A 14,025-nucleotide genomic window follows, 5' to 3' on the forward strand; every position below is an offset into this window, starting at 1 on the left:
GATTGAGCTGAGAAAGAAGTCTGAAGATGTTGAGCTTCAGATGAAGGAGATATTGACTGAAAAGGAAATGCTGGAAAATGATAGACAACTGCTGAAGAGAGACATGGAAAATCTGCAACAAAAAATAGTTAATGTAGACAGAGACTCAGAGAGTCTGAAACATGAGAGAGAAGCTTTGGAGAATGAGAAGGAAATGATAAAACAGATCAAAACTGACCTGCAACGAGAAACACAAGAGATTGAGAAGATCAGACTAGAAACACAACATGAAAGACAAAAACTGGAGGAAATGACAGCTCAACTCCAGAAAGAGAGAGAAGAAATCGACAATCTCATTGAGGAGACAAAAAGAAAAGACATGGTCTTGAATGAAATGAACACAGAAATTGAAGTGAAAACTAAAGCCATTCAATCTGATAGAGACATGCTTGAGAAGGAAAAACATGATCTTGAGAAAATCAAAAGTAAACTTGCTAAAGCCAAGGAGGATCTTGAAAAAGAAAGAGAAAAGCAAGGAATCATACTGGCAGAGATACAGAAAGAGAGAGCCTCCCTAAAGGAGATGAATGAGACCATCACAAGACAAATACATGATATTAATAAAGATCAAGAGGAACAAATGAGACAAAAACAACATGAACTTGAACAACTGAAAACTGAAATTCATAATCAGAAACAAGAACAAGACAATGACAGAAACATTATAATAAAAGACAGAAGTCAGCTTGATCTGAGACAATCTGAGTTAGACAAACATCAGACAGAAGTGAGTGACATTATGGAAAAAATGAGGAATGAAAGAAAACAACTAGATAAAGATAAACAAGAGATGGAAGAACAGAAACAGCAACTGAAGAAAGCAAGAGATGACCAAAGCAGAAAAGATCTGAATGAAGACCTAAAGATGATGACACTTCAGAAACAAGTGATTGAAGATGAGAAGAACAAGTTAGAACAGATGAAGATTGAGCTGCAAAGAGAAGCTGATGATATCCGAAAGCTCAAAGAAGAAACACAAAATGAGAGACAGAGTTTGGAAAAGATGGCTGAAGAACTTAAGAAAGAGAGAGAAGATATTGTTCATCTTGATGAAGATACAAAGAAAAATAATAAAATCCTGGATGAAATGAAAGTTGCAAATGAGTCTTTAATGGCAGATCTACAAAGAGAGACAAACTATCTTGAGCACATGAGACTGAACATCTCCAAACAAACTGATGAAATTGAAAATGAGAAAGAGAAAATTAAACTCAGAGAAGATGAACTAGAGATACTACAAGCAGAGATTCATAAACAACAAAGTGAAGTGGAAAAGGAAAAGAACAACATTGAAAGTGAAAGAGCTGCAATGATCAGGGAAAAACAAGACATGATGATTGAGCTGAGAAAGAAGTCTGAAGATGTTGAGCTTCAGATGAAGGAGGTATTGACTGAAAAGGAAATGTTGGAAAATGATAGACAACTGCTGAAGAGAGACATGGAAAATCTGCAACAAAAACTAGTAAATGTAGACGGAGATTCAGAGAGTCTGAAACATGAGAGAGAGGCTTTGGAGAATGAGAAGGAAATGATAAAACAGATCAAAACTGGCCTGCAACGAGAAACACAAGATATTGAGAAGATCAGACTAGAAACACAACATGAAAGACAAAAACTGGAGGAAATGACAGCTCAACTCCAGAAAGAGAGGAAAGAAATCAATGATCTCATTGAGGAAATTAAAAAGAAGGGAGATATTCTTGATGAAACCTATACTGAAATACAAAGGGAACAAGAAGCAATTGAGAGAGGCAAAGACTTGATTAGAAGGGAACGGTCTGTCTTAGAGAAAACCAAAGCCGAGATGTCTCAAACCAAGGAAGAGGTTGAAAAACAGCTTTCTGAACAAAAAACAAACATTGAGATCACACTGGCAGAGATACAACAAGAGAGAAACATGCTTGAACAGATGAGTGAGAAAATAACTAGAGAAAAAATGGCACTTGAAGATGAAAAGCAAGAGTTACGAATAGAAAAGGAAGAACTTGAAAGAATGCGGGCAGACATCGAAAGAAAACAAGGAGATATTGATCACCTGAGGTTTGGCATAACAGAAGAGAGTCTGCTTGAGAAGTCAGAGGCTGAAATGGTTCTTCAACAGAGTGACGTGGATGTAGTCAAATCTGTAACAGACAAAGAAATGTCAGATCCAGATGGAAAAAGTGTCTTGATGGAGCAGATGCTGGAAATGGACTTAAAAGATGCATTAGAAACAGATGTTGAGAGCCAAAAGCCAGACTTACCTGAAGCTGAGGATTTACCTCATAAACAGGAGATGATGTTAGAGAAGAAGTTTATTGAAGATGAAAAGGACAAACTGGAACAGATGAGAGCTGAACTGCAAAGTGAAGCCGAACACATTGAAAAGGAAAAGCAGGACATGCAAAATGAAAGACAGAAGTTAGAAGAAATGTCAGCTCAACTTCAGGAAGAGAGAAGTAATCTTGAAAGCCTTAACGAGGAGATTAATGTTCAAACATTTAATCAACAAAAGCAAGTAACTGAGTTTGAAATGGAGAAGACTGATTTAGAGAAAATCAAAACAGAAATTGCTAAAGCCAACAAACTTCTTACAGAACAGCAAGAAAAGAATGAGAAGACAATAAAAGAGATGCGGACAGAGAGAGACGCTCTTGAAGAAATGAGGGTGAACATCTCAAAACAAGTGGAGACTATTCAAAAAGCGAATGAAAGTCTTTCTCGCAGAGAAAGTGAACTTGCAAAGCTGCAGGAATACATTTTACAACAACAACATGAAATGGATGAACTGAAAAACACAATCATGATGGAAATGAGTCAACTGGACCAGAGACAAACTGACATTGATCTATTACAGCGAGAGGTTGATGATCTAATGGAATTCACAAAGACAGAAATGACCAATGTAGAAAGAGATAGAGTGGAAATGATGGCACAGAGGAGAAATATAGAGAGAGAGATAGTCAGTCTAGAGGAAGAAAATGAGACATGTGAACAACTGAGACTACAATTACTGGAGGAAAAGGATCAGGTTGAAAAAGACAGAGAACTGTTGACCAAAAATTTGGATCTTATGGAGAGGCAAAAAGTGGATATGGAGAAAGAATTAAAGAATCTAAAAGTTGAGAAACACACATTTGAAAATGAGAAGGAGGAACTAGAGAGGATGAAAACCGACCTTCAAAGACAAGCTGAAGACTTGGAGAAACTATCTGAGAAGACAAAGAATGAAAGACGGAGGGCAGAAGAGATGGCAGCCAAATTTAAAAAGCAATTAGACGTCAGTGGTATTCCAGCGGACTACCAACAGGCGGAAGAGCTCATGGATGAGACAGAGAAGCAAAGAAAGGAAATTCAGTCTGCCAAAGACTTGCTTCAAGAAGAAAGATTTGAGCTGGAGAAAACCAAGGCAGAGATAAGCCAAGCCATGGAAGAACTAGACAGACAAAGAACTGACTTGCAGAGAGATAAAGACATTCTGAAGCAAAGGAGTACAAATAACTTGAGACAAATAGCTCAAATTGAAGATGAGAAGGAAAAAATACAACACAAAGAGAATGAACTAGAACAAATGAGAACAGAACTTCAAAATAAACAAAAAGAAATGGATGACATGAAAAACAAAATAAAAGAAAAGGCTGATTTTGAGAATCTGGAACAAAGGAGAGCTGAGTTGGCTAGAGACTTGGAAAACCTCCAAAATGAGAAACAAGCTTTTAAAAATGAGCAAGACGAGCTAGAAAAGAAGAGAGAGGATATTAAGAAGTTGAAGCTAGAAGTTCAGAAAGAAAGGCAGAGGGCTGCAGAAGAGTTAGAAAAAGAGAGGCAACAATTTGCTAAGGAGATCAAAATGAAAAATGACACCCTGGATGAAATACAAGTTGAGATAGAAAGACAAAAACAAGCCATTGCTGTAGACAAAGCGATTGTTACAAAGGAAAAGATGGATCTGGAAAAAACCAAGGAACATTTCAAAAGACAATCTGAGGAGAGTGACATCACTCGTGCAAACCTGCAGAAAGAGAGAGAGAGTCTTGATCAGATGAGAGTGGAGATCTTAAAGCAAAAACATGACATAGAGAGAGAAAGAGGTGAACTGTTAGAGCAGTGTCCGCTGATGGAGACACTAAAGAAGGACACTGAAAATGTGGAACAGCTGAGGAAAGAGCTTTTGGATGAAAAGGAATTGACTGAGAAAAGCAGAACGCAACTGAAACGAGACATGGATGATATGGAACAAAATAAATCAAATCTGCATAAAGAATTAGAGGAGTTAAAAGTTCAAAAACAGGATATTCAAGATGAAAGAGTTCAACTAGAGCGAATGAATGCTGAGTTAGCAAAAGAAAGAAAAGCAAATAACAACATGTTGAGAGAGGCTAAAAAAGAAATGGAGAAATATGAGGAGATCAAATCAAATATTCTAATCCAAAAAGAAGAGTTTGAGACTAAAAGACAATCAGAAGTAGAGGAACTTATTGGTATGAGAGCGGAAATACTCAGACAGAAAGAGGAATTAGAGGAAAAGATGCAAAAGACTAAACGTGAGATGAAAGAATTGAAGCTTCTTCAGGATGAAACTGATAGCAAGAGGAAAGATCTTGATAACAAGATGAGACAGGCAGCGAGAAAGAGAGATGAGCTGGAGAAAATGAGAGCTGATATTGAAAGTGCAAATGAGAAACTTGAAATGGACAGAGTCATGTTAAGTATAAAGCGTGATGACATGGATCAAATGAAAGCTGAGAAACCACGAGCGGGAGAAGAACTACAATCTCATACGGAAGAAAGAGGTGGAGATCTGGAAGAGAAAGAACAAATAAACATCAAGATACAGAGGCTTATTCAAGAGGCTGAAAAGACTAGGGAAATGGCCTGGAGAACAAAACATGACCTGGAAAGAAGCATGCAGAGAGATGTTAATGTTCAAGCGGATTCAGAGGAAAGGCAAGAAATGAGTGCTTACATGCAGAGGCTGATCCAGGAAATTGAGCATGTCAGAGAGGTTCTCAGAAGAATGAAAGATGAAGTCAAGGCTGCTAGAAATGAAAGATTTGAACTGGAGAACATGAGACTGGAAGTCGAAGCCATGAAACAGGGCATGAAGGAAACCTATGAGCAACAGAACAAGGAGATACAAAAAAAGACGCAGCAAATTGAGAGTACCAAAGACTTGTTGAGCAAAGAGCGAAGTGATCTTGAGCAAAATAGAGCTGATTTGGAGAGACAAAAACAAGATATGGCATTGGACAAACAAAAACTTCATGACGAAAATGAACTGCTGAAGAAAGAAAATGTTGACATGAAGAAACAATATGAAATTCTCAAAAACCTTCTAGAAGAAACAACTAGAGAAAGCACAGTACAAACAGTTAAACCTTCCAGAAAAAAGAAAGTAATGAGGAGAGATTCAGAGGAATTAAGGGAGAAAATTGAATCATTAAGCATGGACGGCCAGCAAGAAGAGAGTAAGAGTCAGACAGATGAAATTAACAGACAAATGGACAAACTGACAGAGCTGAAGGCTGAGCTGGATCAACAGCAGGTAGAACTTCAGAAAACTAAAGCAGACTTAAAACATCAGATGGATGAGCTAGAAAACATGAGGTCTGAGATATTACAGCATGAAAAGGACACGAGAGAGGTGGAGCTGATGGATATACAGAGCCAGAGAGAAGTCCTAGAAACAAGGATTCAGAAAATGAAGCATGAGAAGGGAGAACTGGAAGTCTTAAGGTCTGAAATAGTCCTAGAAAAGAAAGATCTGGACCAGAAGATGAAACAAGTGATACGAAAGAGGGATGAGGTGGAGAAAATGAAGACTGAGATAGCAAAGGCGAGAGAGGAGATCAACAGAGAGCGGCAGGAGCTGGAAATACTCAGGAATGATGTCCAAAGTGCAAGAGAGGATTTTGAGCTATTGGTGGAGAAAACTGTGAATCTAGAAGATGAGGAAAGTACCAATGCTGACATCCAAAGACTAATTTTAGAGGTTGTGAAAATCAGGGAAATGGTGAGAAATCTAAAAGTTGACATGGAGAGCAGGATGGAGTTCAAGTCTGAGATCCAGAGGCTCATTCAAGATATTGGACAAATACTGGAAAATCTTGTAAGCCTTAGAAAAGAGATAGAAACCACCAGAGACAAGAATGAATTGGAGAAGATGAGAGCAGAGCTTGCAGAAAAGCAACAGGAGGAAGAGAGCATGAAAGAAATGCTGCAGAAAGAAAGAGAAGAACTGGAGCAGCTGAAGGATGAGATAAACAGAGAAAAGGAGGATGTGGAGACCAAAAGAGAGCTGGTTAAGGTAGAAATAGCTAAAGAAATAATGGAAGAGTTTAAGGACATGAGAAAGAACAAGGAAGAACTGCAAAATGTCACTGAGGAACTCTTGAGAAACAAGAGTGATCTGGAACAGCTCAACAGAGATATACAAAACCTATGGCAAACCATGGAAGAAATGAAAACCCTGCATGAAAAGAAAAGGGCTGAACTGGAAGGCATTACTTCTGAAGTAAAGAGGGGAGAGCAGATACTGGAGAAGCAGAAACATGAGTTGGAAGAGAAAAGTTGGATTGTTGAAGAAATAGAGAAAAAGAAAGATACACTTGAAAAGATCAATATGGAAATACTGAGGAAGCAAAAAGATATAGATAAAGAAATGGACAATTTAAGGCAAGAGAAGCAAGAGCTGGAGCTCTCTAGAAGTGAACTACAGAGACAGAGAATTGATGTTGAATCTTCAAAACATGCTTTGATTATGGAGAAGGATCGGTTAGAAGATGAACAAGCTGAAATCAATCAACAGAGGCATGAAGTGAGTGCTGCCATGAAGGCTTATGATGTGGAGCTGAAAAATCTAGAAAAGATGAAGAATGAACTAGAAAACGAGAGGGCTAAACTTGATGAAAAGCTCCACAATGCTGCAAAAATGGAGGAGAAACTACAGGAAATGAAGAGTGAACTAAACAAAGAAAAAGAGCAAGTGGAAGAAATGAAGCAGATGGTCAGCACAGAGAGACATTTGATTGAACAAAAGAATGCTGAGCTTCAGAAAAAGTCAGAGATCACTGACAGACTCATTCAGGAAGCAAACAATGAGAGAGACAGATTAACAGACCTCAGTCTAAAACTTCACACACAACGAGAAGATATAGAGAACATCATCACAGAAATAGAGACCAAGAAGAAAGATCTCAATATAATCAGTGCAGAACTTCAAGATGATAAGATACGACTGAAAAATGGCAGGGATGTTTATGAAAGGGAAATGACACATCTGCAGCTTAAGAGGGAAGCGTTAGTGAGAGAAACAGAGGACCTGGAAAGAAAAGCCTTACAACAGAAAGAACAAGATGAGATGGCGAAACAAGAGATTCAAAATCACAAAGAGGCTCTAGAGCAAATGAAGGTGGACATTCTGAAGGAAAGAGATGATGTTGACAAAGAGAAGAAAAATTTATATTCAGAAAAACAGAAACTGGATACACTTCGAGAAGAACTGCAAAGAAAGGAAAGTGAGCTTGAAAACAAAGTAAAAACTATCATGGAAGAGCAGCAGCAGCTGAAACAGATTCAAGATGAAATGTATAAAATCAAGAAGGAGATTCAAAATAATCTGGAAAGAAAGGAGGCCGAAATTCAAGAGGAGAAACAGCAATTAATGGAAATGGGTGAAACAATTACAAGTGAATGCAATGAATACAGAAAGCTGACTGAAGAAGTACAGAAAGAAAAAGAGCAGCTTGAGATCAGCAAAAAGTTGATGGATCAAGAGAAGGCCGAACTTGAAAACATGAAAAATGATCTGGAGAAACAATTACAAAATCTAAGACATGAGAAACAGAATGTACAAGATGAGAAGAATGCACTAGAACAGATAAGAGCAGAATCCAAAGAGATCCAAAATGTTATCAAGAAGGAAAGAAAGGATCAAGAGAAATGCTGGCTGGAAATTGAGGGTGAAAGGCAAAGAGTGGAGGAAGAAATCAGACAATTAGAGAGACAGAGGGAAGAAACTAACAAACTTCACAGTGAGTTGCAAATAATTAGAGATGACATTAAAAGTAAGAAAGAAAAGATTGATAAAGAAATTGAAGAATTGTTGCAAATGAGGGTTGACCTGGAGAGAACAAAAGTAGAAATCGAAAAGGATAATCAACGACTTCAAGACGATAAATTTAATCTAGAAAAGACAAAAGCTGAGATAAAGATACAGACAGATAAAATGATAATAATAGACACTAACCTAAAGGAGAAAGAAAGAGAAATTAAAATCCAACTAGATAAAGACAGAGAAGAAATTAAATGTTTGTCTGAAGAGACTGAAATGAAAATGAGGGACCTTGATAAGACGATAAAGGAGATGGAGAGACAAAAGCAAGAAATTGAGAAAACAAAAGTGATGCTTGAAAAGGAAAAGACAGAAATTGACAAAGAAAAGAAAGACTTGGAAAAACAAATGATGGACCAGACTGAGCAGATACAAAAGGACAGACTGGCCCTTGAGGAGATGAAGGAAGAACTTCTTCGTGAAAAACAAGAAACAGAGGAAGAGAGAAATAAATTGATGACTTTAAGAAACAAACTAGAAGCTTTAAGAGCAGAGATACAGAACAAGCAAAATGAAAATTACATTTTGAAGAAGAAACTTATTTTGGAAAAATTAAACATCGAGGAACGGCAGGTCGAGGTACTCAACCAGCAGCGGCAGAATGATCAAACCAGTGAGGAAAACAAAAAAGAGAGAGAAGATCTGGAAAAACAGAGATTTGAAACTGAACAGCAGAAACAGATGTTGGAGCTTAACATCATAAAAATTAATGAAGAGAAGCAAATACTTCAGAAAGCCAAAGAAGAAATTGAAAACATAAAATACATGACCAACAAAGAAAGAGACAAGGTTGAACAAATGCAAGGTGAAATACACCATCAGATTCAGTCAATTGAACTACAAAAGCAACGCATGCAAGACAAGCAGAATGCTCTTGATGAAAAAGAGCTAAACATACAGAGGAAGGAAAGGGACGTAGAGAAGAGAAACATAGAATTAGATGGGATCGCTGCTCAGCTTCACATTGAACAGGAATATTTAGATAATGTTCCTGAGGAAACCAATAAGAGACAACATGCCCTTGAAGAGATGCAGGTTGATATAGAACTGCAAAAACAAGAAATTAATAAGAACTATGAGTTGCTTAAGAAGATACGGCATGAAATAGACAACGAAAATATAGAAATGAAGCAGAAAAAAGATGATCTGCAGATCTGGACTAAACAACAGAAAGATAAGGTTCAAGTCCAGTTAGAAGAGCTAGAGAAAGAAAGAGAAAAACTGGAAAAAATTAAGATAAAGCTTCTTACTGAGAGAGAGCAAACTGAAAAAGAGAAAGCTGATATAAATAGGGTAAATGATGAAATAGAATCAATGAGACAAAGAGTGATAATTCAGAAGACTGAGCTGGAGCAGAGAGAGAAATATATTACTGAGCAGCAGCAAAGACTGGATCAAAGTGTAAGAGAGATAACGGAAGAAAGAAGGGAAATGGATAAGTTGAGGATTGAACTAGAAGCTCAGAGACAAAGAATGCAAGAGGACATGAAGACTATTGCAAAGCAGGAAAAAGAACTTTCACAACTGAGAGATGAAATACAAAGAGAAAAACAAGACATTGGTGAAAACAGGAACACAACTAACAAGTTAATGAAAAATCTGGAAATCACGAAAGCCAAGCTGGTGGAACAACAAGAAGTGATCCGAACTGAAGCAGAAAAACTCCAAGAGGAAAGAAGACTGGTTGACCAGACAAAATCTGAGGTGCAGAATGATGCTGAAAATCTGAAAAGCATCTTAGAAGAGATCAAAAGGGAGCAAAAAAATATGGAGATAAGGGAGTCCCACCTTAAACAAATGATGGATCAATGTGCCAATACCATGGAAGAAAATATGAGGAAGAAGAGTGAACTAGAAAAGACTATTGATGACATAGAAGAGCAAAATCAACAGATTAAGACTGAGAAAGACCATCTGAAAAAAGAGAGAAATAACATTGAAAAGGAAAAAGAAGATTTGCAAAGACAAGCTGATGACCTGGAGACGCACATGACAGAACAAAAAGAAAAAGAAGAGATGAGTAAAAGATCAATGGATGAAGAGAAAAAGCTTCTTGAGGAAAAGGCTAGCGAAATTCTGAGACAGAGAGATGAAATAGAGAAAGAAAAAGAGGACATGATGAAGAAGTGGAATGAGCTGGATGTTCTCCAGAAGACATTACAAAAACAAAGAGACGAAATGGAAGAAATCAAATATGAGTTTGAGACTGAAAAGGCTGAAATTAATCAACAGCAGCAAAGACTGGAGGAGAGTATAAGAGCTGTGAACGAGGAGAGGAGAGATCTGGAGAACATGAGGAATGAATCTGAAGAATATAGACAACAAATGGACGAAGAGATAAGAGTAAAACTAAAGATGGAGAAAGAGGAACTTGATCAGATGAAGAGTGATCTGGAAATACAGAAAACTGAAATAGATCATGAGCAGAAGAAAATAGATGATGACAGAAATATGATTGAACAGGAAAGAAATGACCTGGAGAAGATGAGGTCTGAAATAATGTTACAAAGAAAGCAAATAGAAGAAGAGAGATCAGAACTTGACAACAAAATAAAACAGACTGATCTAGAAAAATGTGACATTGAGAAGAGCAAAGAAATTGTACAGAAGATACTAGATGAGGTAGAAGAACAGAGAAATTATATTAAACTCCATGAAGAAAAACTTGAACTTGAGAGACAAAAGATCAATGATGAAAAAGATTGTCAGGCTCAAATAAAGACTAAACTGCAAAAAGAGAGTGAACAAATCAGATGCATGGAAGAGGAAATAAAGAAGGACAGAGAAACACTGAAAGAAATGGAAGCTCTTCTACAAAAGGAAAAGGAAGAACTTGAGAGTGTCACTGAAGAAACAAATAGACGAAAAGAAAACCTGGAAATGATGAGCGCAAACATAAATGAACAAAAACTAGAGCTGAGCAAATACAGAGAGATTCTAGAGCAAGAGAAAGATGAAATAAACAATAAATGGATACAGTTACAGCAGAGAATTGATGAATTTGATACTCAAGTCAGACAACAGAAGGAAAAGGATTTAATGAAACAGGAGAAGATGGAAGAAGAAAGAAAAAGTCTAGAACAGACCAAAGTCAAGATCCTGGAGCTGAAGACTAAAGCTGAGCAGGAACAACAAGACATAAGCCTAAAAATACAAGAGTTGAACACACTGCAAGAACATATTTTGAAAGAAAAGGGGAAAGAAGAAGAAATGAGAGTAAAATCAAAGATGGAGAGAGAAGAACTTGATCAGATAAAGAGGGAATTGGAACGAGAGAAAACTGAAATGGACAATGACAGGAAGATGATTGAACAGGAAAGAGAAGACCTGGAGAAGATGCGGTCTGAAACAATGACACAAAGAGAAGAAATGGAAGATATGAGAGAAGCAATCAAATTAGAGAGATCAGCACTTGTCCAGAAAACAAAAGAGACTGATCTAGAAAAGAATAAAAAGTACAAAGAAAAAGTTCAAAAACTATTGGACCAGGTGGACGAACAGATAAATTATATTACACTCCAAAAAGAAGAACTAGACTCGCTGAAAGCACAGATTATTAAAGAAAAAGAAATTAGCATAAAAGCAAAGATGGAAAGAGAGGAACTTGACCAGATAAGGAGTGAACTGGAAAGAGAGAAATCTGAAATTGATCATGAGCAGAAGAAAATGAATAATGACAGAAAGGTGATTGAACAGGAAAGAAACAACCTGGAGAAGATGAAGTCTGAAATAGTGACACAAAGAGAACAAATGGAAAAACACTTGACAGAGACTATCAAACTAGAAAGATCAGCACTTGACCAGAAAATGCAAGAGATTGATCTAGAAAAGGATGAAATTGGAAAGAACAAAGAAATAGTTCAGAAATTAATGGATAAAGTAGAAGAGCAGAGAAATTATATTAAACTCCAGAAAGAAGAACTTGACCTTGAAAGACAAAAGATCACTGATGAAAAATATATTTTATCTCAAAGTAAGACAGAGCTGCAAAAAGAAAGAGAACAAATCAAATACATGGAGGAGGAAATAAAGAAGGAGAGAGAAACACTGAAGGAAATGGAAGCTCATCTACAAAAGGAAAAGGAAGAAACTGTGAGTGTCACTGAAGAAACAAAGAGAAAGAAAGAGGATCTGGATGAACAAAAACAAGAGTTGAAGAACTGCAGAGACTTTCTAGAAGAAGAAAGAGAAGAATTCAACCAAAAATGGACACAGTTACAACTGAGAATTGATGAATTTGATGCTCAAGTCAGTAAACAGAAGGAAGATTATATGAAGGAACAGAAAAAGATGAAAGAAGAAAGAAAAAGTATAGAAGAAACCAAAGCTAAGATCCTGGAGCTGAAGACTAAAGCTGAACAGGAACAGATTACGAAAGAAAAAGAGAAAGAAGAAGAAATGGGAGTTAAATCAAACATGGAGAAGGAAAAACTTGATCACATAAAGACTGAACTGGAAAGAGAGAAAACTGAAATAGATCATGAGCAGAAGAAAATGGATGATGACAGCAAGATGATTGAACGGGAAAGAAAAGAACTGCATAAGATGAGGTCTGACATGATGATATTGGACCAGGTGGACGAACAGATAAATTATATTACACTCCAAAAAGAAGAACTAGACTCGCTGAAAGCACAGATTATTAAAGAAAAAGAAATTAGCATAAAAGCAAAGATGGAAAGAGAGGAACTTGACCAGATAAGGAGTGAACTGGAAAGAGAGAAATCTGAACTTGATCATAAGCAGAAGAAAATGAATAATGACAGAAAGGTGATTGAACAGGAAAGAAACAACCTGGAGAAGATGAAGTCTGAAATAGTGACACAAAGAGAACAAATGGAAAAACACTTGACAGAGACTATCAAACTAGAAAGATCAGCACTTGACCAGAAAATGCAAGAGATTGATCTAGAAAAGGATGAAATTGGAAAGAACAAAGAAATAGTTCAGAAATTAATGGATAAAGTAGAAGAGCAGAGAAATTATATTAAACTCCAGAAAGAAGAACTTGACCTTGAAAGACAAAAGATCACTGATGAAAAATATCTTCTAGCTCAAAGTAAGACAGAGCTGCAAAAAGAAAGAGAACAAATCAAATACATGGAGGAGGAAATAAAGAAGGAGAGAGAAACACTGAAGGAAATGGAAGCTCATCTACAAAAGGAAAAGGAAGAAACTGTGAGTGTCACTGAAGAAACAAAGAGAAAGAAAGAGGATCTGGATGAACAAAAACAAGAGTTGAAGAACTGCAGAGACTTTCTAGAAGAAGAAAGAGAAGAATTCAACCAAAAATGGACACAGTTACAACTGAGAATTGATGAATTTGATGCTCAAGTCAGTAAACAGAAGGAAGATTATATGAAGGAACAGAAAAAGATGAAAGAAGAAAGAAAAAGTATAGAAGAAACCAAAGCTAAGATCCTGGAGCTGAAGACTAAAGCTGAACAGGAACAGATTACGAAAGAAAAAGAGAAAGAAGAAGAAATGGGAGTTAAATCAAACATGGAGAAGGAAAAACTTGATCACATAAAGACTGAACTGGAAAGAGAGAAAACTGAAATAGATCATGAGCAGAAGAAAATGGATGATGACAGAAATATGATTGAACAGGAAAGAAATGACCTGGAGAAGATGAGGTCTGAAATAATGTTACAAAGAAAGCAAATAGAAGAAGAGAGATCAGAGCTAGACAACAAAATAAAACAGACTGATCTAGAAAAATCTAATATTGAGAAAAGCAAAGAAATTGTACAGAAATTATTGGATGAGGAGGAAGAACAGAGAAATTATATTAAACTTCATGAAGAAGAATTAGAACTTGAGAGACAAAAGATCAATGATGAAAAAGATTTTCTGGCTCAAATAAAGACTGAACTGCAAAAAGAAAGTGAACA

The 14,025-nt window shown here is 36.6% G+C and overlaps 1 protein-coding gene across 1 annotated transcript in view; it reads left to right on the plus strand.

The window, feature by feature from the left end:
• LOC107722128 (nesprin-1) overlaps positions 1 to 14,025 on the plus strand; it is a 45,365-nt gene that overhangs the window by 12,868 nt on the left and 18,472 nt on the right. The window contains exon 6 of the mRNA XM_016530351.1: positions 1,706 to 12,688. Within this exon, the coding sequence (XP_016385837.1) occupies positions 1,706 to 12,688 (10,983 nt within the window). The remainder of the gene's footprint in view (positions 1 to 1,705; positions 12,689 to 14,025) is intronic.

Source organism: Sinocyclocheilus rhinocerous, unplaced genomic scaffold (assembly GCF_001515625.1).
Source record: "Sinocyclocheilus rhinocerous isolate Xijiao unplaced genomic scaffold, SAMN03320098_v1.1 scaffold781, whole genome shotgun sequence".
NCBI classification, from domain to species: domain Eukaryota; kingdom Metazoa; phylum Chordata; class Actinopteri; order Cypriniformes; family Cyprinidae; genus Sinocyclocheilus; species Sinocyclocheilus rhinocerous.